This window comes from Alexandromys fortis, unplaced genomic scaffold (assembly GCF_014885135.2).
Source record: "Alexandromys fortis isolate MF-2015 unplaced genomic scaffold, M_Fortis_MF-2015_v1.1 scaffold_316, whole genome shotgun sequence".
Classification (NCBI taxonomy): domain Eukaryota; kingdom Metazoa; phylum Chordata; class Mammalia; order Rodentia; family Cricetidae; genus Alexandromys; species Alexandromys fortis.
In genome coordinates, this window is record NW_026068209.1 from 195,694 (window position 1) to 220,730 (window position 25,037).

Here is a 25,037-nt window from a genome sequence, read left to right on the forward strand (position 1 = left end):
TTGGCTTGCATGTACATACACACATGTACACACACAAATAAAAAAAATAAAACATCTAAAATATATATCACTTCGAGATGTAAGTAACAAGGGAGTGGAAACGCTATAATTGTGTATATAAGAGAATATGTGTGGTATCTGAAATATAGTAAAGGAGCATCAAAAGTGCTGTGTGAGATCTGCAGGAGATGCTTATTTCGAAGGTAGAATGTTGGGATAAACAAGAATTGACTTAATCATTTTTAAAAAACGGCAATTATTGTATCCATATTCAGTCAATGAACAAGTCACCTTGGATAAGTTATTAAGGTTTTGTCCATCCTGATGCTTTATTTCTGCCCAATCAACGAAATTGACAAGCTTTCTAATGGACATGATTGTTAAGTGAACCAAATTACCACGTAGAAATTTTGCCTATAAGGATTTTCATACAACATCTTTGACCACAGGTTTATTTGAAGGAAACAGTTCCACATGACCACAGAACACATATGTAATTCTGTGACACTCTCTCTGCCAGCATCACCAACATACCAGGAGAGGTGTACTTGCTCAGAATTCTATCTTCCTTCCTGCCTGAGTCTGTCTCAAGTTCCTTACAATTCCAGTAGCTCTTTCTGCAATTCCACATTTCTGGAGCATCCTGAGGTGGAATGACCACCCTTTCTGAGGGCAGTGTTCTTTTCTGCTCATAGATTGTTCTGAGAAGACCTAAGGAAATCAGCTACACCTGTGCACACAGAGGTTGGCTCGTCACTTTAGAACAATCATGGACTTTCTACTCAAAGTAGCATAATTTTAAGTGTTTATGATAAAAGTAAACTATAATTGCTTCATAAGCAGTGTACTTCTTATTTCTGTATTCCAGGTTGAGAAACACTGCTACGAAACTTCAGATTCATAGTCTTTGAGTAGACACGGTCTCAACTTCCTGCCCTGCTACCTGCAAGGTACAGAACTTTGGTGAGTTTCCATTTTTAATAAAGAAAATGGATTTGTATTAAGCTCATATGAGGTACTGATGAAAAGAAATGATCTCAATTCCTGCTATCTAATAATTATCCAAGATGATAGCCATCATTAGTACCACATCATCTCCTTTAGTGCACAAATATTTATTTTCTAATTAAATGCAGAAAAATGCTGTGAAGCACATGTGTTATTTTCATTTTGTAGATTAGAATATATAGGGAGATTGAAAATTTGAATTAACTAGTACAATATCTTGTGATGACCAACTCTTCTCTATTAAGCCTCCCCATTCTATTTTCTTTTTGATTGATATCTTCAATCTCCATCTAGACAATAACCCTTCTTCTTCTGACAAGTAGGAAAGCAGGATGTTCCTTGGTATATAAAGGAAAATCAACATTTTGATACAGATGGCTTGGTGGAAGTCAGCACACTCATTTGTCACAAGATTTTACTATTGAACACACCTCATAGTCCCAGAAAGGTAGAAACATGGACAATGGTTAGTACCTCCCACGCCACTGTTAATGAGACAAGAAGACTACTGACTAGGATTCACTCTTCATGACCTTGGGATGAGTGCCAATGAAGACTCACCCTAAAACTCTTCCCCAGAGCAGCCACAGGGAGCAAGCACTTGAGGTACTTCCCTGAGATCATAAGAGTAACATTGTTTCTTTGATGGGACTTTGGAGAGAAAAGACTTTATGGGGGGAAAAAAAAAGAGTAGCTCATTCCTTCCCTCTTTACATTCCTGACTTTTGTTCAAGGACTTTTTCTTTGAAGCCCCGATAAAGTATTCTGATTATTCAGCATTCCACAAGAATAATAAGGTAAATTTAGGGTCCAGGGAACTGTGAACCTGTGGTGGCATACGTGAAAATGCCCCCATAGGTTCATGTTTGAATACTTAGTCCTCAGTTGATGGAACTGTTTAGAAGAGTTAAGAGATATGGGCTTACTGGAGTAGGTATGTCACTGGTGGTGGCTTTGAAGTCCTAAAAATACATGCATGTCTCTTTACCTCCTACTCTTGGATCAAGACATGAACTCTTGGCTGTTTCAGCCACAATACCTGTGATCTAACTTTCAGAAAATGGAAGCTCATTTCAAAACTTTCTTTTATAAGTTGTTTTGGTGACAGAGTCTTATAGAAACAATCGTACCAGAGAATGAGTTATTACTGTGGCAGGTCTGACCATGCCATTTTTGGAGAAATGTGGAAGACGCAGACTTTAGATCAGGGCATCAATTTAATGAAGGAAGCGGGGGTTAATGAACCATCTAGTAGGAGTTTAGTAGAGAGTAAACTAGTTAAGCTATGTCAGATATGAACAATATTAGCAACTGGGCTAGAGGCTAATCTTGTGATATTTTGGTAAAGAATGTGGCAGTTTTCTATCTGTGTCCTAAAAATTTGCCAGAGGCTAAGTTGAAAAGTAATAGACAACTTTTTTTTTCTTCTTACAGTTTCATTGTCTTGTTTTCCTCATTTCTACAGTAAGAAAAATAACACTTAGTGACTAGTTGGTGGTGCAGATAATTGGTCTAACATATAGAAACACAATGTATGTAAAAAAACAGCATCACAAAAACTAAAGTCAAAGGTAAAATATTTCTCCTATTAACTTTGTCTCTGTTACTAACTAGATGATTTTGAAAATATTATAGCAGTAAACTTTTCACTGTTTTTGCAACAGAATATGTATTAAAGACACTTAGATTAACTTACAGGTATTTATTCACCGTACTTCTAATGAGTATTTGGTATTATCCAAGGAAATAGGTCATGGAGGATGCAAAGATAAGTAAAGAAAAGGCATAGGTTACCTGCAAAAATATGAAGTACATGAGGAATAGAGATCGAAAGGCTGCCCTAACATGTCTGATGCCACTTAATATGCCAAGGGAAGAGCTGATGATGAAGTTCATTTTTTTTTTCTCAGTTCAGGCTTTTTCTTGAAAGAAACTTTTGTTTGAGGGCAATAGACAAAGTTCAAACTATAGAAATGAGAGGCAAACAAAGCAAGATGGCTTTCTCTGAAGAGGCAGCAAAATTAGACAGCATATCAGTGCAGGAGAAAAGGAGATATCTCTCTGAGAGAAAAATCTCAGTGCTGTGAAAGTACATATGGGGATCCTAGGTATGGGATGGTTTAAGTGGAAAGAAAGATTAAAAAATAAAGGTTACTGTTGTGTAAACTCATCAAAATAATAAGTAAAAAGCAAACAAAAATTTGAATAGAGTTACCATACAAAGGTGGATAATAATGCTTCCAAAGTCAGAGTTTAAAATGAATATCCCAATGTGAGGTGTAGGATGCATTGGCACAATTGTTAGCTAGGGCAATGCCCTTGTCTGAGGTTGCCCACCAGAACTGGATAGTAGACACTATCTCTGAACATCCCGCCCTCCACACATGAGTATACAAAGGATGCTATCCATGCAGAGCAGTACAGTGCTGGCATCCCACAGATCATCAGCAAGAGGTCATTGGATTGAATATAATTCATTATAATAGGGTAGAAAACAAAAAAAATGGGTTAATTGGCTTGTTCATTCAGTCATCCTTTCATTCATTATTTACCCAATCATGTTTTCTGAGCAATATTTATAAAAACTTCATAGATTGTCCTGGGATCAGAGAGAGAGACTGTTTTTATAAAGGAGCAATTAAATGCTTTAATGGGGAGTCATATTAGTAACATCTTCTTCATGAAAAAATTTGCAAAGAAGCATGCAAGGGCCTGAAAAGAAAAGCAGCTACATTTGATGAGATTTTGAGAAGACCACACTGGCTGCTGGAAGGGAATGGGTCAAGTCTGATCAGAAACTGGATGAGTTGCCGGCACTCATCATCATGATCCAGCTTCACATACCATGACCTTCACCCTCCTTCCATCCATTTTCCTCTATTACAAATGGAAGACAATAATAACTACACTCCCCTTTCACTGGGATTTAAAATAGAATATGTCATTGTTTCTAAGATGCCATTCATTGTAAAACCTACCATTGTTTTATGTACACTATGAAAAGAACACCTTGCCAACTAAACTGACAAACCATCAGTTTTAAGCAGCGATCCAATTACAGAGATGATATGATCTGAAATCACGCAACTTAAATCCTATGAAGAGTAATCAAGAAGTCCAGCAAAATGTTGACCATTTCACATTTATAAATTCTCCCACACAGGAACCCATTTTCTCCTTTTCCTCAATTTAGAGTGGACAGCATCATCTATCTATGTTAGATGATTCCAGTTACACACAAAATGCCAGTTACTCTTGAATGCTCAACTTTGATCCTGCAATCATTTGCTAATGCCTAGAGCATCAATCTTTCCCCGTGTACAGAATGATCCTCATAGCCAAATAAAGGTTTTGTTGATTCTGCGTTAAAGGATAAAAAAGAATCACTTGAAACCACAATCCAGAATACTTCAGGGCTAAATGCAAGTCCTTTGTAATTTGCATGAAAATTTATCATACTCAGACTCTCACTAAGTAAATGCAAGGAAACCTTTCTCCTTAAGATTACATATACTTCCTTTTGCTCCATCCAATATTCATTTTCTAGTTCTCTTCAGTTTTATACTAACATTATTTTATACATTTCAACAGTGCTGTGTTTAAAACAAAAACATACTTATTTGCTGCTTGTGTTTATGTGTATGCATCTGTGTACAGGCATGTTTGACCACACAGGCACATATGGAGGCCTGAATTTGAAGGTAGGATGTATTTCTTAATCCCATTAACATCTTATATTTTTACACACTTATTTAACTTGGAGTTTACTCTTTCAGCTAGACAGGCTGGTCAATGTGTTCTGGGTATCTGTTTATGTATATTCCTACATAGTTCAGGTCCTTAACCTTGCACAGTTTCTCACTGAACCATTTGTCAAAACATTCATTACTTGTCTTTGTGATACTGAACTCTCTGATTCCTGCCTTCCTGAATAGCTACTACTTTCTCTTTCTCTCTCTGTGTCTCTGTCTCTGTCTCTGTCTCTGTCTCTCTCTCTCTCTCTCTCTCTCTCTCTCGTGTGTGTGTATAAATGTCTGTGTGTTTGCACATGATGCACACAACTAAATGGATTTGGGGGTCGTCACCCAATTTTGTTTGTTTCTTCCTAGATAAGGTCTCTCAATATTCCGGGATTTGTCTAATACACTGCACTAGACGAAAAGGCCAAGTAAACCTCAGGTTTCCTCTTGTGTTCACCTCCCACGATTGAAATTACAAGCTCGTGAAATAGCATCAATCATTTTGCTTATATATAGCTTCTCGAGATTGAACTCAAGTCCTTGTACTCAAAAAGCAAGCTCTTCTCCCCCTGAGTATTCCACCCAGCTCACTTTTTCCCTTATATTTTTGCTTCTCCTACTCTTCTTTTTTCTCCTTCCTCATCATCATATCTAAACATCCATCCCAACCTATGTATGTTAAATTTTCTGTGACTCAATAATAATTGTATTCCCTTTTTATAGTTATATTTTCTCATAGTACAACCTTGTACAATTTCAAACTGTTTAGATTAATTGATACCTTAACTTCCTTCTCTGACATTCCAAATACCCACTGTCCATCTTCATTTCTTTATTTAATAAATAAGTCAATTTGAGTTCAACTTTAATTCCTCAAAGCTCATTTAAAATATCCCTCATATAGACTTGCTATATTCTTAAAGTGGCAAAATCATTATTAGGAGTTATTCTGAACTTAGAGGTCACTTTTGACTATTTTGCTCTTTTGTAAGCTTTTTCTAGTTCATTTCTAAATGGACTAGAAATATTGTCCAAAAATATTGTCAGCATAATTTTTGAAAATATGTCCATAAATCCTCTAACTATTCACTACATTCTTTGTAACTATCACAGACACCATTTTTCCATATATTGATAGGTCAACTAGCCTTCAAATTACTATCCTTGTGCAAAATTTCATCTTAAATAATCTTTCCTATCCAATAGCCATCATGAGCCATTTAAACATCAAACCAGATTAAGTTACTTTCCCTAAATTTGCAATGGTTTATCAGTTTATCCATGCCAAATTTAAACAGAAACCTTTTCTGTGGCCCGCTTTCTACAAAAACATTTCCCATGTGCTCTCTGAGTGTGATGAAGACATTCTTTGAATATTATTGCCTGTCTCCGCTTTGTCCACACACGGAATATAAGCTCTAAAAGAACACAGAAAGCAGTTCATTCGATGCTGTCTTCCCAGTTGTTGAAACTGTATTTGACATATAGTGGATGCTCAATTAAAAGTGTTAAATAAATGTTTGAATATCTGAATAGATAAAATTCGACACCGTCCACAACTTTCAGATAAATATTCTGTCTGTCTCCATTTCCACATCATTGAGTGGCAGAGGCTGAGTGATTTTATCTTTATACTTCACCAGATGGTAACTACATTAAATTACATCACCATGTTGGCAAAACATGTGATGGGCTTCTTGAGACAAGAATCACAAAAGAAGAAGTTATCATTATACCATTATTCTTATTACTGGTAGTTTAGTTTTTGCTGCTATGACTACTAATAGCCTCTGATTCTTCTATCTTCTTTTCACTCATTTTTAATCTCTGATTCCAACCCTATTTGATGTTTTGATTCCAGTCTCTTTGTACTCCATTTCACTGACCACTTTATGTTGCATCACATAGTGTGAAAGGTCATTAAAGTGTCTATTTTATCTTTAGTCTTCCCAAGTCAGTGACCCCTGCAGTATCTCCCATCCCAGCCTTGTTCAAAGGGATGAAGAGACAGACAGAAGAACGTAAAACTATATTATTTTGATAAGAAGCCATGAGGTCAGTGAGTCTAAGTAAAAATTCCAACTCAAAACCTTATTGAGCAAGATCAATGACACTTAGTTTTTTCACCACAAAATAAGGGTATTATTTTTACCTTCTTCATGAGAACCATGTGAGGAATAAAAGCCCCCAAGTAATAAAGTAAAAATATTAATTCAAAATATCAAGAAACAAACATGATTTTTAACAAAAGTACATTGGTGTGGTCCCCAGATGACTAAATACATGATAACTTTAGTACCATCTCAGCTGCCCTCAGTCCATGTGATCTGACTCTGTTCTGTGTCTCCACTCCATTTACAGTTCCTCTTGGCAGAAGTGGCAAGATGGAGTGGAATATTAAATAAATGTTGAATAAATGCATAATGTATATATAGAAATGCATACATATAAATAATGTGTGCTTAACTCTATGGATTTTCAAAGCAAACACACCCAGGTAAAACTAGGTAGTCCAAGGAACCCCATTCATTCTATTTTAGTCATTTGCAGCACTTATTTTCTCTAAAGCTTCCACTCTCTCTTGTGTGTTTAAAACTATGTGATTTTTACAGTTTCGGACCAGTACAGGAAAAGAATCATATAGCACGCATACATTTTGTATCTGGTTTCTTTTTCTTTCTGCGTTAGATCTGTGTGACACTGTACAAAACAGTAATACGCTATTTCTCATTGCTGTATGGAGGCTTGTGATATGAATGTATTTATTTTCTTGTGGCTGGACATACATTTTAATGGTTTCTAATTTTTTCTTTTGATATTTTGAATGAATTTGTTGTTAACATTCATGACTTTTTGTGAACTTGGACACATTTCTCTTGGCACATCCCTAGGAGCTGAAATTTCTGGGTCACGGCCAAAGGACATATGCAATTTTTAGCACAAATCATCAAGAGTTTCCCAAAACTATTGCCATTAATTTACGCTTCGCCCGGCAATGTGTGTGCGCTCATGCCTTCAGTTCTTATTTCTTGATACTGTCCGTCTTTTTTATTTGTGACAGAGAGTGTTAGGCACTGGTATTAGATACTGATTTTTATATAGATTTTCCTGGTAAACAATCATCTTTTCATATGCTCGTCGCCTAGAGATTCTTGTCTGTGAAGTACTTGCATCTGTGTTTTAGCCATTTCCTTTGTTTTCCAGGCTAATTACCTATTAGAATATGCTAGTATACATACATTCTTTACACATTTTATATAATAACTTTTTCATGCATTGTGTTGCTAACATTTACACTCTATTAATAATATACTTTATAAAAAGAGTTTTAACATTAATATGTTCACATTTCAGTCTTTCTTTTTATATTGAGGTTTTCTAGAATTACAGCTTATTCAAATGTCATGAGATAGTGTTCTGTCTTGTGAGAAAATCCTTTGATTCCCTTTGACATCTTTTATAAGACTCCTTCCCCTGGACAGTGGATATGAACAACCTCCTTTTACCCCGAATCCCCATAATGTTATGTATTACTTTTACTCTTCTTATTACAATGCATATTACCTTGAATCACAGATGTTTATCTGTTCATATTCTCCATAGCATTCCAACATTCCATTGACTCATTATCTAAATGCTTCAGTGTCTTTTTATTGAACCGGAGCCATAATGCTTCCTAAATATCTCCGTAATTGGTCTGTTTCTCCATCTCATTTTCTGAACTCAATGGCCCCAATTGTCACGAATCTCATCTCCATTTCTCGGCAATACAGAGAAACAATGACCTTCCACAATACATCCCTCTTCATGCAATACTTCTTTAAAAAGTTTTCCAGGCTGGGCGGTGATGGCGCATGCCTTTAATCCCAGCATTCGGGAGGCAGAGGCAGGAGGTTCTCTGTGAGTTTGAGACCAGCCTGGTCTACAAGAGCTAGTTCCAGGATAGGCTCCAAAACCACAGAGAAACCCTGTCTCGATAAACTAACTAACTAACTAACTAACTAACTAAATAAATAAATAAATAAATAAAAATAAAAAGTTTTCCAGGATGTCTCCTCTTAAATGTATGTTCAGGTCATCATATAAAACAGAAACTGCATAGACTTTTAAACACTGTGTTTTTGTCACCATTGAATTTTCTGTTTTAATTTCATAAGACTTTAATTTCCTTGAATGCTCCTTTATGAAGACTCTTCTGTTGGTCTCTCCATCTATGCCCTCCCTGCCTCCCCACTTATCTTTCAGATCTCATGCTGTGTATATTTCTCACAGGAATAATCCTCCACAAACTCACAATCTGATGGGCTATGATAGCACATGCCTATAATCCCAGCACTAGAGAGGCAGAAGTAGGCAGATTTCTGTGAGTTCGAGGCCAGCCTAGTCTACAGGAGCCAGTTCCAAGACAGGCACCAAAGCTACACAGAAACCCCGTCTTAAGTAAACAAAAGAAAATCAAAACGAAACCAAAAAACCCCACACATAATCCGATACCATGTAACATCTTCTCTGTTAAAATCTACTTCATTTATTGCTGGTGTTTTTAGGCATCTCTGTGAAAAATACATGTTTTCTTGAATTACAACCCATATTACTCTTGATCTCCATTTCTCATATTGCTTACCTTACTACTGAAATGATTTGTAAATAATATTTATATGTCTATATTTGCATATATATGTCTATACATAGATTCATACATACATAAATATACTGTGACATAATCTCACAGGTCATACTACATAAACACATCATATTTAATCATAAAACATATATAGACATATATAGAAGCTATAGGGAAATATAGAATCAGATGTAAATACATTGACTTAGGCTCATCAATGTTCATATATATATTTATATATATATATATAGTCTAATTTTGAATTTGAGCCAAATTTCAGTAAAGATTTGATGATTCATCACTTTTATATAAGTCAACATCAGCCTTTAGAAAAGACTTAAAACCTTCTTCATAAAATGACCCAACTCAACAGAATAATGTTTATATAATTTATACAAAATTTCTACCAAATATCTTCTTGTAATTCTTCACTAACAGGAAGTCACTACCTCAGCAAGTAGCACACTCTATGTTTGGGCAGAAATGTGCCTTGAGCATGCCATATGAGACTTAGTGTCTTGCTTAGTGACATTGCATGTATCTCATCGGTGTGAAATCCTGGTTCTGGTTCTTTGGGACCATAAACAGAAGAAAGGTTCATTTTACAATGTGCTAAATGCAGGATACTACTATCTCCTTTGTACTGCATTAAGCCTGGTACATTCTGTCCACATCAATGTAGATAACTGTTTTCTGTGAGTGCTTCAAATATTTGCAGGCAAATCCTTTGTGCTTTAAGTAAACCTTCTTTCTTATTTTTTGAGGCATTTCTCCAGACACTCCAGTTTCTCAACACCATTTTTAATATGAAATACTTGCATACAGATCTAATCCTTCAGCTGAGCTCTGATCAATCTAGAGAAAGGGGCTGTCAATTTATTCCTGTAGGAAGAGCAGCTTTCTAGTAATGTTACCCATGGGATTCCCAGGTTTTAGATGGCAGGATCTTATACAGAATGGTGTTGAAAAGGAAGAAAGTTATTGGAAATAGAGTTCCATACATAATTTGAAAATGAAAATGTGAGGGCATAGGTGAAAAATTATTAAACCTTAAGCTTTACTGGATTCACAGTTAATTAGACTCAGTGTCAAGAAAACATCAAAATTGTCCTTGGTAGTAACATCTGATTTCCCTTATTAAGTTTATTATAATAGTAATTTATAGTTTTGTGTACTGACAGCTTGCACAGCAAGTGACAGCACACTCACTGACATTCAACTGCCTGGATTATAATCTTAAGTATCATTCCAAAGATTTCCTATAGGTATCACCTCAACTAAGATGCTGAAAATTCTAGTACACCCAAGGCATATGAGCTATGCCTTGTTGCCATTTCCTTTTATGAACTCATCATACCTATTATTTTCTTTACTAAAGGGAACAGTAAATTCCCTTAGATTTTTTCTAAGTATCTGAGATGTTATGTGTGGGTGTGTCTGTGTGTAAATTTGTTTAAACATTAAACCATCATATTGACACGAGTTTCTCCAAGTTATATTCATTAAGGATTCCCAGTGACACTATTAAGCCCTGCATACACTATTTTTCAATTATTGTCTGCAAGAAGTATGTGAACCACAGAACTGTCAAGATACCAGAACACTGAAAAAGTTCTATTAGGCTCTAATAAGCCTTATGCCTGCCTTGAATCCAAGTTCTTCCCACTGACACTCAAAATCATCTTTATCATATACTTTTTGGGAAGGTTATGATTTTGTCTCCGCAAAGTTAAAGCAGATGATATTTTACTGACTGTAAAATTAATATGTGATCATTGAAGGAAAGTTGAAAAGGCAACTAGGAGCTTAAAATAGCATGTGATGTCACTCTCCAAAAGTACGCTCTTTTGACATCTCAGTATTTCCTTACAGAAGTACTTTTCTTCTTCTATATTGTTAAGATCAGTCATATTGAATGAGAAATCTTGCAGTTATTAATTAATGCCAAATAATTTTTTCTAGAAAATTCTTTATAAATAACATTTCACTACTGTCCTAATAATGTTTTAGAGATGTGTCATAGTTCGTTTTTACTTTACACGTCGAAAATTGAGATGGTTAAATAGTTTTTAAAATATACATAAAGAAAAGGGAAGGGCTAATGATGTAGTTGTATTATAGTCTCAAAACATAAGAAAAAAAAATATATATATATATAGTTTATAATAACAACATCATCTATACTGTTATATATTTTTCTACCTAAAAATCACTTCCTCTCTCGCATACTGAAATAAATAAGGTAAATTTACTAATCTAAATTTGACATATGCTGAATGAACAGAAACTTTTACAAAAATCAAATTATTTTCTCACATAATTCAATCTAGTCTTCCCTGCCTAGTTCTCTTCCTACCTGCGATAGGCTCAAAGCAGTTCTATATTCATTAACCAATGAAAGCAAGAGGCAGACAGAAGGACCTCCCACATCAAATCCCCATAATGGTTATGGTATTAAAGGTTGTGTTCAAATACATCTTCCTACATACAGTCAGTGGTGAGCATTTTTGATTTTTAACACTGCTAAAAGTGTGTATGTATGTGTTTATTTAAAATTATGAGTCAATAAAGGAAGAAATTACAGAGACTAACACATTCTATAAAATATTCTTTTTCTTGAGATTTAAATGTCTGCAAAACACACTCTAAATCAAATCAATAAGGAAGAAATACAGATGATAAGATATAAAACTTTAATATATAGTAGGTCTGGGACTTCAGGCATCTATAAATAATACTGTTCAGACATTTTTTATCAAAATAATCAGATAGAGCTCACACTTCCACATTTTTTATCTGAAAACTAATTAATAACCATGAGTTTTAAAGCTCTGTATATGTTAAAATTCTTGTGTATCACATCACAGCTGTCTGATTTCCATATTTCAAATTTTCATTGTTTTCTGCCCCTCCCGCCCTTTTCTCTTCTCCGTGCGCCTCACCTTTCTCATCCTCTCTGCACTGTTATCATTCGCCCACCCCAACACCGCCCCTTTCGCAACACGTTCCTACCTTGAAGGTGCAGTTTGCTTTCCGTGCTTTGCAGGAGGACAGAACTCACAGAGTCCAGGTTGTCATAGCTGTTGCAGCCCAAAGGCCCAGTGCGTGTCTCTGTGACCTAGAGTGGACATTAAGTGAGAAAAGTGTTAGCTAGGAGTACTGGCTTATAGCAGATCCTAACAAGTGATTCCACACCTGACATGTCTCCAGAATGTGTGCACTGGGCCTGGAACTGTGTGTGGCTCAGATTAAGTAGACTGGACAGCAAATATGATCACACAAACACAGATTGAGTCCATAATGTCCACTATCGGCCACCAACTCTCACTTCATGAGGTCACACTAAGTGTTATATGAGCAAATACATTAGCACACAATGATACAGTTCTATATTTATTTATTTATTTATTTATTTATTTATTTATTTATTTATTTTGGTTTTTCAAAACAGGGTTTCTCTCTGGTTTTGGAGCCTGTCCTGGAACTAGCTCTGTAGATCAGGCTGGTCTCGAACTCACAGAGATCCGCCTGCCTCTGCCTCCCGAGTGCTGGGATTAAAGGTGTGCGCCACCATCACCCGGCCAATGATACAGTTCTAAAGCCCAGTTTCAGAATCAGAAAAACTACCATTCGTTCCAAGCTGGCCATTTATTTGCTGTGTGGCATGAGGAAGTCACTTATGGAACTCCTCTAAGTGTCAGCAAACTCAAGCTATCATTGTTTTCCAGGGAGGCTGAAGGACACATGTGAAGACTCTAAGTGCCTGCCACAGGGAGTGTTCAAAATAGCCAGTTGATGACAAAATATCTCTATAAATTGCAATACGTACATAGGCACTATTGTCAAGCAAGAAAAGTACATCTGTCTCCATTTTTCCAAAGAAAGTTCAGCAGTAACAGCAATCAGCGACACTGCAGGGTTAAAATAAATCTGAATTCTATTGTGTATTTGTGACTTTGTCTTCCAAGGTTCTAGGTGGTAACAAAAAGGAATATCTATTTAATATATGCTTGAATTGAAGGGTTTATCCCTTTACTCACCATTCTTGGGAGCTGTGCTAGAGTTTGTGCTCAACTCTAAATGCACAACCTCCCCTGAGGGAAAGTCCACTTGTGGGAAAGCCAAATGTAACTTCTCGGTCATTTTCCACAAGGGTAACCCTACTCAGGTGTCTTTCCCTTCCTCGGTCTCCAGTTTCCCTCTGTGTAAAGTTAGCAGTACTCTTACATAAAGAGGTAAAGATATTATATATTCAAACTGTTATTATAATTGTATTATGATAATATACATATTATGTGTGTATGTGCTCCTGTATACTTGTGCATACTTTTCAAGTGGGACCATACATCCCACAGAATGAATACAGTGGCCTGAGGGCAACTTCGGAGAGCTTGTTCTCTCCTTCCAACTTTACATGTGGAGTGGGGATAAAACTCGAGTCACTAGGTCACCAGGTCACCAGTAAGTACCTTTGCTTGTTGAGCCTCTTGCATGCCCAAGGGGCCATAATTTTTATGTACTTTGTATTTAGGATACAATCAATCAATTAATGATAATTGCACTTTTAGAAAAAAAAAATAATTCCTTCCTTTTGTGCCAAATAACAGAGTACTTCTTATTGAGTAAGACTTAACACCACTAAGTTATTTTACTATAAATATCCTATGGGTCCTAGGCTGACTTTCAAAACATCTGACAGTGAGGCAAATTGTAGTTATCTCAGTCCTGAGACAGTGGTAAGAGATGGCAAAAACTTTCCAGGGCCAAATTGAGTGGAGAAGCCAGGGTTAGTGTAAAAATGGTTCATTGAGAGGCTTCAGTGCAATTTTTCTAAGAAATCCCTCCTCAGGAGGCGGGTTACACATTCCAGGATGCTCAGAAAAAGATTATCTCCTGACAGTGCTTCAATATCTCAATTCTTCACTCCATCTAGGGCCAGAGAACAATTTGGTAATAATGAAAACCATGCCTTTGCAGCTCCCCAGCTCTGATGGCTTCATAAAGATCTGTCTCCTGATGCCAAGCTCCTTAACAGCATAATCCCCCAAACATAGCTGTTTTTTTTTTTTCGAATAAGCTGCTTGTTTGTTTGTCAGTCTGATTTATTTCTCACCTTACTACCTTCATCCCCAGTTATGCCCTCTTACCCTCCAAGGTTTATCTTCTAGTGATCAATATCAGATGCCAGTTGCCCAAGTCTAAATTGACCTTTCCCTCTGTCTTGTTTCCCTGGAGACGTCTTAGGGATTCTTAATAGGAGGCAAGAGTCACATTTTATTCAGAAGTTAGAGTGAAGATATAGAAGCAAATTACAGGCATAATCTAGTTTAAGAAAATTTAGGACAGGAAAAAAATCCTCTGACGAATTAATCCTTTATTTCAAGAATGTCCTCCCATACTTTCTTTATAGAAGTCATCTCTAAACTCACTGTACTGGAAATGAATCTTAAATTTCCTGTACGCTAAGCCACTGACTTTAAATTCAATGCTTCTATAACCAACATGTCCGCTTGACTTTGAATCAGTAAAAATTGAATCAACTTACAAATGGACATTCTTGCTAGACATTGTCAAGTGTTTGATAATCACATGTGACTAAAGGCTACTTTGTGGTCAGCACAGACACAAATAGTTTCTGTAACTCACATCTCTGAATGTTCTATTGGGAGGAGTTGGTGCAAAACAGCATGGCTCAGTGAGCAGTGTGCCTAAGTGTTCACTTATGTAAATAAAGATTTATCAGGACACAATCACAATACTTGTATATGCATTGTCCATGGCTGTTCTTATGTGATTATGAAAGACCTGAGAAGTAGCAACCAAAAGCCCCCAGACCTGAAATATTTACTACCATCATTTTACAGAAAATGTTCCCTGATTCCCAGGTTAGAGAGTAGCATTTTAGTTCCTATTAGGATACTCTCACAAATATATCTGAGAAAAATGGTTAAAACTGTGGACCTCAGCTTTGTAATCTAGAAAATAGGTGATGAGAATGGATAAAAATCATAAACGTTGTATAAACTGATCATTAAGGCTCACTAATCTTATTCTTGCTACCTCTATGATATTGGGGAAATTATTTACTTTTAAACTCAGCCTCTTCAATTGGAGTGGTGAGTGGGTAGCCATTCTCTTTCTCTTTCTCTATCTATTTCTATTTCTCTTTCTCTTTCTCTCACACACATACACACATGCGCACACATGCGTGCACACACACACACACACACACACACACATACACACAAACCCAATGACTTAACAGAGACTGTTAGGGCTGTGAATAATTCTGCAACAGCCATGGCCAAAACGTATTAATAAGTCAGTACATAGGGTCACTCTAATTAAGACACTCATTTTGTCAGAGATCAGCTTGCAGTATCCATCAGAATGGATGGTTGGGGGAAAATGAAATACATTTACTGATGTGAAACAAATAATTGTTTGTTACCTGCTCTCGGAATGTCTATATCATGTCTCTGTTGAATTGAGAATTAAAGTGAACCCTCAAGCCATACCTTGATCGCTCCAGTTGATATCTGGATCTCATGGAGCCTTCTCATGGTGCCATCACGGTCGACAAAATAGGATGATGCAAGCTGGTGCAAAGCTTCAACACTCTGAGTGGCATTCCCTGATTTCCGGTCAAGGCGACTTTTGTCCATGTACATGGTCAAAGCTTCCTCTCCTGAATGGGAAAGGGAAGAAGATCAGAAAGCTTGCTCTAGTTTCAGTTTGGGAGGAGATGTTCCAGAGTTTGGATAATGAAAATAGGCTTAATTTCCAACCAACATGTCCAAATAACCTTCACCTATGAAATCAAGGACACAGTGCAAAAGATCAAAGGAGAGTCTGCTGTAGATTCCATTAGAGCAATGGCCAATAAATAAGGTTCAGCCCAGAGTTCATTACCAAATAAACCTATTTATACATCTCAAGAGTGTTGTCTAATCTGATAAAGTCTGTTAATTCTATGAAACTTCATAATAAATCTGGTATAGATATTCTTTCCTTGTTTCTTCTGTTTCCTCAATACAATTTAATTCTTTATTTTCTCTTCTATACTATTTCTAATAATTTATTTTCTATCCATATATTTTTCTCCTCCAACAAATCCTTTTTAGACAGACAAATGACAGGTTATTGAAACATATAGATAAGCAGGCTTGAGAAAAGAAAGTGGATAGCAAAATGCTTGGATTGATGTGGAAGGAGAGATGGAATGGACAGAGAACTCTCAGAAGACTGGTGAATGTGCAGAAGAGTTAAGGTGTGGATGAAATGCAGCTTACAGAGATAAAAATATGATGGTATAAATTTATAAATTTCTTCCATGAGTTTTCCTTGAAATTAATGTAAAGATTCATAACACTAGCAAGCTACAATGGTATTGGATATACCTAACTAACTGTTTCAGTGGTAGTTGTGAAGGAATCTCTAATTGTGGCCAATAAGTAGACAGGGTTGCCACACTCTGCCTCCATTCTCCACTGAGATAACATGATTACATTTCTTAATTACTTTTATTACCCCCCCAACTCACCAACAATTATGAAAAAGAGAAAAAACAAACAAACAGACCACTACCACAACAAAAATCCTTTAGGATTATAAGCAAGAATAAATTAGGTAATGTGAGAAAGGAATTGAGAACTGTCTTTAGTTCATTTTAGCATTTGAAAGTCAATTAGCATTGGGCTCTGACCTCAGTTCAATGGTAGATCATGTTCTAATAATGCACGGAGCAAGTCCTACATTCAGTCTTCAGGCACCATACAGACAAAGTGACAGAAGGAAGATGAGGAGAGGAGGAGTGAAGAGGGGAGGGAAGATAGGAGAGTAGGAAAAGAAGAAAAAAAGACACAAAGGTAAGTCAGGTGTGGTGGGATATGCCTTCATCACAGCACTCAGGAGGAGGAAGAGGTAAGTGGATCTCTTAGTCTAAAGGAAGACTGAGCTCCAGGCCAGTCAGAGCCATATAGTGAAATCTTGTCTCAAAACAAATAAACAAACGAGCAAAACACTAGAAAAAATGAAAACCAAACAAAGAGATAAAGGTTGGTGAGAGGTTGGGGAAACAGTACAAATGGAGAGGACAGGAAGGAGTACATATGATCATATTTCATTTGCATATATGTCCATCAAAATGGCAGAATTTGTAAAAAAAAATAAAATAAAATACTTATTAAAAAGGTAAGTTAATTGATCAATAGTAGTTGTTATATACCCAGATGCTAGGACTAGCCTACCTTAACTGGAACTAGTTATTACCCTTAGACTTCAGATCCTTCATGTGCAAAATAGGGATACAAGCTATATCTACTTCATAGGGTTGACAGGAGGACTAAATCTATTAAGAGAAATGCTTAGATCTTGCATGGCATACAGCAAATATTGTGCTTTAATTAATTACAATTTATTATTAATTACAATGATTGATAATTTTAGTTTACCTATGATATAGTATTTACCATTACATATAATCAATAAAATAAAATATTTAGAGAACCAAAGATCACAGTACACTGTGAGACACAAACCTGGTATCTAGGACAACTGGAATGTTTTAAGAATACTGATGACTTTTTGAGTTGAAAAAAGAAAAGGCAATTTGCTTTCCGGAGGAGTTTACCCTCTTTCTCTCCTAAATATTTAGTTTTTGTTTTACCCAGCTTTCTAGGCCAGCTCTAATGTCAGTTCTTCTTGCCAGTCCTATCTTGGCATATACAAATACACCCCTTATAACCGCTCAGGAATTACCTCCAGTGTCACCCTATGGTTCAAAAAGAAGAGATCATTTGTCTTTAATGCACCCTAGGGTGCACATTCAGCTCAACCCCTGTGGCTGTGCTGAACATTTCCCTGTTTGAGAACTTTGACAGGTGCCACAAAGACAAACAGGCAAAACACTGAGCTGTGCTAAGGAATGATACTAAAAGATTTAGTGTAAAAATTTAACACTTCTTATTAGTATTTCTTTTATTGATACCATTTTGACATGATACTCTTCTTTAATAAAATTAAGAAAAATTTATTACTTAATGGATTTCCATCTTTTTTTTTTCTTTTTCTTTCAAAAATTTAGTCTTGAGAAGTGTATCGGGTTTATTATAGCCCCTGAATAACTGGTTAGGATAGGTCTGGGATGTAGCTCGGTGGCTAAGTATTTATTTAGCAAATACCATCTCTCTGAAAGAGTTTTTTTTTTTTTTAATACATAAAAGGAAAGCATTCAAACAGGCTAGGCTCCCACAAGGCCAGTTGTTCCCACAGGGCAGGGAACCCTGACTGCTCTTCAGACTGGAGAGAAAGAGGGACAGGAGTAGGGGGCAGGAAGGAGGAGTGAGAGGGGGGGAGGGAAATGGGAGGGGGGGAGGAGGCAGAAATTTTTTCAATAAAAATAAATTAATTAATTAAAAAAAAAAAGAAAAGGAGCCATGGACTTCTAACCACCACAGATGGGTCAAGGTGTGACTACTGACCCTGCATTTGCCACCCTCTCATGTTTTTTTTTCTTTTTTAGACCAATCTTTTTTATTTTACAAACCAATCCCAGTTGCCTCTCCCTTCCCTTCTCCCACTGTCCCCACTCTACCTTCCCCTGCATCCACTCCTCAGAGAGGGTGAGGCTTTCCATGAAGAGTCAATAAAATCTTTCACATCACTTGAGGCAGGACCAAGTTCATTCCTGATTTAACTAGGCTGAGCAAGTAATCTCTTCATAATGAATGGGCTCCAAAAATCCAGTTCATGTACTAGGGATAAATACTGGTTCCACTCACACACTTTACACATATAGTTTGCTCGCTTTGAGTCGATCAGAAGTCCGTAAAAGCATAAAAAAATAAAATGCTTACCCTCTTAAAAAAAAAAGGAAAGCATTAAAAGAGAGAATATGAAGGAAAGGAAGAGGAACTATCAAGAATTGGTGAAAGGAATTAAAAAATGAGAAAGAATGGGTGATTTACTTTGTTAGTAGTGCTTAAAGACACAGAGCTAGACTAGCCAGACCTGAACTAATTAATACTCCGAGAGAATTTGAAATGGCTTGTAGCACTCATACTTGGGCTTACATTCTATACTTATTATCGAGAAATGGTTCCAGTAGACAGCAGCTTAAGGTCATTCCATTTTCCAGATGAATCACTAAGGCAAAATGTCATATAGACAGGAATGCAAACTAGTATGTAACACTTCAGTAGATAACATGGCCACAAGTCCTGAGAACCTGGCCTCTTCTGTTGTGCATACACTCCTCAAGTAAGCAAGCCTCACTTTACCTTAATATTGACGTTGCTGACCTAAAAAATGAACCCCTTTGCCTCATTGTCAAGAACTCTGCTCTGACAAACATAACCCTCTTTTTCTCACTGCTGACTATTCTGCTCTGTCAATGAACCCATGTTTCTTTACTCTACTTGTCTATCCTGCATGATATTCACCCATTCCTCTTGTTCTTATCCTATCTACTTTTGGAATCTGTCTCTCTGTCTCCCATTCCTTGCCTTACCTGACTTGAGAATATTTTCCATTTATGCACACAATTATCTTTATTTCTGCAACACAGTACCTATTTCATTCTTTAGGGACTTCTGAATTAACAGCCTATTCTCTCCACTAGAGCAAAGATACTGTGAGATTGGAGCTCTTCTAATAGTTCCTTGTTCTTCCCACATAGCACAATGTGCACGTGGATTGCGTACTTACCAAATGTTGATAAGAATATCCATGAATAAAAATAGATGCATCCCTGCTCAACATGCTTATTTATTGACCTATCTTCCTCAGCAACCAGACCAAAATCTCCCAGATGAAGGGGATACTAGAATATAAGCCTATACTTGGCTGAATTTCTAGCAAGATATATATCTTTGCATTTCCTCATGAATCCCCAGTCCCCGTAGGACAGTATGGGATGCTACTATTCTCTTTAAGCTTGGAAAGTTCTAGTTTAGAGATGGCTTTACATCCAATCACACTTTGAGATTCAGGGACAGTAGGTGGTAGGGAGAGGAAATGTGAATCACCCAATCCATCTTTCTAATGTTCCCAATACTTCTCCTAAGGTACAACAGAGAACAGATGTTCAGTTATCATTTGACAGGTAAATGGATGGACAGAGGATGGATGTGTGGACAGATGATTGGATAAATGGATACATCAATAGATGGGCAGAGAAGTGTATGGTAAGTGAATTCTAGGAGTTAAGGCCATGAGTCAGTTGAAATAAATATTCCACATGTCAGCTCAGACTCTCTTAGGAGCCTACGGAACAGAAGGTGAACCAAGCCGGTTCCCTCTGGACTTAGAGCTGGCAGAAGCAAACCTTAGATCAAGAGGGGTTAATGGACTTCTTGCTGCATTATTAAGACTTAATTTCATGTATATTAAGAGAATGTGCTGCTTGGAGCTGCATTCCCACTTGGGCATTTCTGTAAATTGCCTCTTCACCCCACACAGGCCTTTTCTCGGTCTTCTAGTCCTCCAGTATCGTTGCTTCACTCTCTGCAGCATCTTTCCTCAGAGGGACAAAGCAAGACTCAGACACACAGAGGATGGAAAAAGCCGGGAACTTGTACTTCTGCCTTTTCATCACTAGAAGATACAGACTGGGATACAGACTGAGGAGACTGTTCACAAGGATGTTATATCATCCCTCATCCTTTCTTTAGGTACTATGTGGTTTAATTATCAGTCTTCTTCTCAGCCAAATTAAAGTTTTTGGGTGTGTAGTGTGGGGAGTACCAAGTACACTCACAAAGAAAACACAGAAGTCTAAGCAAACTAAGCCCTCATGGATAAAAGATGGGGATGCAGTAATACATGTACATACATGTAAAAGTTCACATACAAGCCTATATGCATCTATCATACCTGTATGCATATGAGACTGTGTATTATTAGATACACCCAAAGGTAGTCACTTTGAGTCAAGCCTTGGGAGACATCCATGTGTACCTTTTAAACAGGTGGGCACATATTCCAAGCATGCATGCAAACTTAATCAGGCACATCCCACAGATAACCACTCTACTTTGAACCAAAACATGATTTTCAGAGGGACTAAGGAAAACTACAATAACCTAATTTGAGACACAGAATTTGTCTCTAAACTACCCTCCATCCGAACATTCACATCAAGTGTTTTTGTGAATTTAACAGTTTCCATTAAAATTGAAAGAACAGTGGAAATGCCTTAGCTGTTGGACTCTCCCCCAGCTCTAATGTGTGCCTCCTACTCCCTGTCCTTCCTATTTCCCTAAAGTGCTGAGCAAATGCTCTTCTTGTCCTGTACATGACAGTTCAAAGCTCATCTTTTGTTATTTAATTATGCCTTTAGGAACTTACTTGACACCTCAAAAGGTTTATCAAAGCACTTATTCTCTGTGAATACAGTGTTCCTAGGGAGAAAAAACACGGATAATAAATAATATTTTTTCACTTCCCTCGGCAGAGATTGGGAAACTGACACCCTGGCAGGAAAAGGAAAGTGAGTCTCTAGCGACCGACAGGGTGTGGTTTCCACCACAGGTTCCCGAGTTCGTTAGCTCCATTAAATAACAGCAGGGATGATACTGCAGCAACAGCAAGAATTTGTTAGGTGACAGGAAGATAACATTTTCTTCTCTTCAGTCTTGTGCCACTGTTTGATGAGACTTTTAATACATACATTTGTTTTCGATCGTCACAGTATGTATTAAGGCAGAGCTGTTATTATGGCTCGGTATGAAGAGGAAACTGAGGCACAGGGAACTGCTAATTTGCAGAAGTGTCAGTAAACTGATAAAATATTATGCTGCAGAACTACAAATTAGGCCATCTCATTCTGAGTCTTGATCTTTTCTTCACAACTCTCTCCTAACCTCATCCCCCCCAGTGCAGTAGGAGGCCCTTAAGGAACACTTTTCCAAGCATGAATGAGTGAAATGATGACATGGGGGGATCTTACACAGTTTCTAAGTCATAGTATTTGATCAACAGTGAATCTCTTTCTCCTCCTTGCTCAGTGCCTTCACAGTGAGGCCTGAGAGAACACGAAAAAGGGATTGCTGTCCAACACCGGATTTCAATCCAATGTTTTGCATATTTTAAAGCATTGTGTTGTAAAAACAGAAGAGCAACAAGGCTCTGTGAATAATTTACCACCTTGCCTCGCAGAAATTAAAAAATATATTTCATGGAGGGAAAAACGTCTTTTGTTACTTGGGGTTTCCAGGGACTGAGACAAAAGCACAACTTTTAATAGAAAAATCAAATTGGCTGTTACAACCTTTCTCCCAAGTGAAGTAGAGTTGGGAGTCATTCAAAGGAAAGTGTAGAGCTGAGTATCACACTACAGAAATCACCTCATTTTCACCTTACAATCAAGTATAATTTATAATAATGATTTCACATGGAAAGTCCTACTTAATTTAATATCTAATTAACAAGAGACATAAACAATTGTTGATCAGTTGGTTGTTGGAGTGGATAGGTAGTTTGATGGGTGACTAAGTTGGTTAAAGTGATATTTGATACTCAATTTTAAAAAATATTCCGGCTTTATACCTTAACCTTTTGATTTAGCTGTGTTACTAATTAGCTCTAACTCCTCCAGGGCCTGATTTTATTTTTTAAAATAGAAGTAGGTATTAGGATTTAAATTGTAGTTTTGAGAAATACAGACATTATAAAAAGCCTAAACTGAAGCTATCCTCATTAATTAGTGGCTAAAATAATTCTAACTGTGAATGAATTTTTTTCCAGACAAAATCATCACCCATATCCCCCAGGTTATCAAATTACTGATTTTCCATTCATCAAACTGTATACAAAGTGCCCTTGGACATGCCTCGGCAAGCGAAGTGCTTGCTGTGCAAGAATGGGGATCTGAGTTTGGATTCCCAGAGCCTATGTAAATAGGTAGGTGTGAGAGCATATGCCAATAATCTAAGGAAACAGAAAGCAGCTCAAGCCTATGTCGACTTCCTGAGTCCATGCATACACATACACACACATGTATGTCCACCTGCACACACGCTGTATTGTAAACGTGTACATGCTCACAAATTAATAGTGTAGATTTAGCCTAGAAAGCACTGCCACCTGTATCAAGCCACTATCCACTGAATTAATGTGCCACTGCTCCCATGAGGCTGACCCTGAATATCCCAAAGGAAAAGACCCCTGTTGCAGTCATACTTCACTTTATCCAACAACACATTAAATTCTTTTTCCTGACAAGGTCCACAACTAAGTGCATTTCAGCTGCTCTACACAGGTGTTGGTGCACAGAAAGATTTTCAAAAAGTACTGTGAACTTAGCTACTGGAGGAAAAAAAAAAAGAAAAAGAAACCACCTCTGTGCTTGAGGGATATGAAATGATGCATTCAGGCAAGACACATAACCTAAATGCCCCAGTTTATACCAGTTCCCATAGTTCCCATTGCCTTTCCATTGGTTTCATTCTACTCCCTTTCCTCATTCTCTCACAGATGGATTGCCCTAGAAGAGAATATGGGTAAGGCTGAGTAGAGCAAAGCAATTGGCCTACTTTTTTGTTAACCTGTTCCAAGCCCACAAAAGATGCATATGATAGTCCAGTTATACAATGCTAACCTCAAATATTACCCCTTAATATTGACTTAAACAAAAGAAATTGCCTAGAAATGTCTGACATTTAATTTTCTTGAGATTTGAACCCATTCCAGAAGAATGATGACAATGATCACATGAAGCATCCCTAATAAATTGTATTTCCACAATAGTTAATACTTGCAAATTATACTTTATGTAGATGTAGATTATCCTTCAGACATGATCACAGCAGCCAAGGCAACTGGCATCTCTGGAAGTGCATGGTTTTGGGTGATACAGAATGGAATAGAGTCTAATATGTCTTGACTCTCACAGCATCCCATCCTCCTGTCAACCTGGACACAAAATGATAGAATCCTGGCCTAGTAGCTGCTGACCTACCTCCCAAAGTAGCAGAGATGAGCAGGTGGGTGCCGTATTTTTTGATGATGGTATCAATGAACTGCTGAGTGGTTGGTCTTCTGCCAAGCAGACGGATGCTCCTCTGGAACTCCGGCATGAGGGGCACTGGATGGCGGACCAGGTCTCTCCTCTCTATGGCTGTATTCCTCACCTTCCAACGGGCAAACTCCCTAGGCAAGAACAATGAGCAACATTCTTCAGCTTTCATTTGTAGCATAAGCCAAAGACCACTCATCCATCCCATGCAGGCATCTCTTGTAGAAGAAAGAGTGTCTACTGTTCCACTTTATATGTAGTTTGTGCTGTGGGAGCTCCTTCAGCTCCTTCAGCCTTTTTTCACATTGTATCTCACCATGTACCCAAGTTAGGATGGAATTCACACTATAGTCCTGGCAGATGCTGAACTCATGATCTTCCTAGCTTCACCTCTCGATTGACAACTGTGTCCTCAGCTCTACAGTTGCTTTTTATATTTGTTATGTGACACTTTGCTAAAGAAAATGCAACTATAATCCTCACGTGTTGATTGAGAAGCACTGTGATCATTAAGATACTTAATCGAGCCACAGACAGGCCCTGAAGTTTCTTCATAAAAAAAAATGGAAAGACTGAGTTAAATGAAACAATAATCATGATCCACATGTAATAAAATGATTGAGATGAGCATTTCCATGCATTATTGTCA

The 25,037-nt window shown here is 37.2% G+C and overlaps 1 protein-coding gene across 1 annotated transcript in view; it reads right to left on the reverse strand.

The window, feature by feature from the left end:
• Brinp1 (BMP/retinoic acid inducible neural specific 1) overlaps positions 1–25,037 on the reverse strand; it is a 186,381-nt gene that overhangs the window by 51,835 nt on the left and 109,509 nt on the right. The window contains exons 3-5 of the mRNA XM_050130254.1: positions 24,332–24,522; positions 15,891–16,060; positions 12,385–12,490 (exon numbers count right to left, since the gene is read on the reverse strand). Of these exons, the coding sequence (XP_049986211.1) occupies positions 12,385–12,490; positions 15,891–16,060; positions 24,332–24,522 (467 nt within the window). The remainder of the gene's footprint in view (positions 1–12,384; positions 12,491–15,890; positions 16,061–24,331; positions 24,523–25,037) is intronic.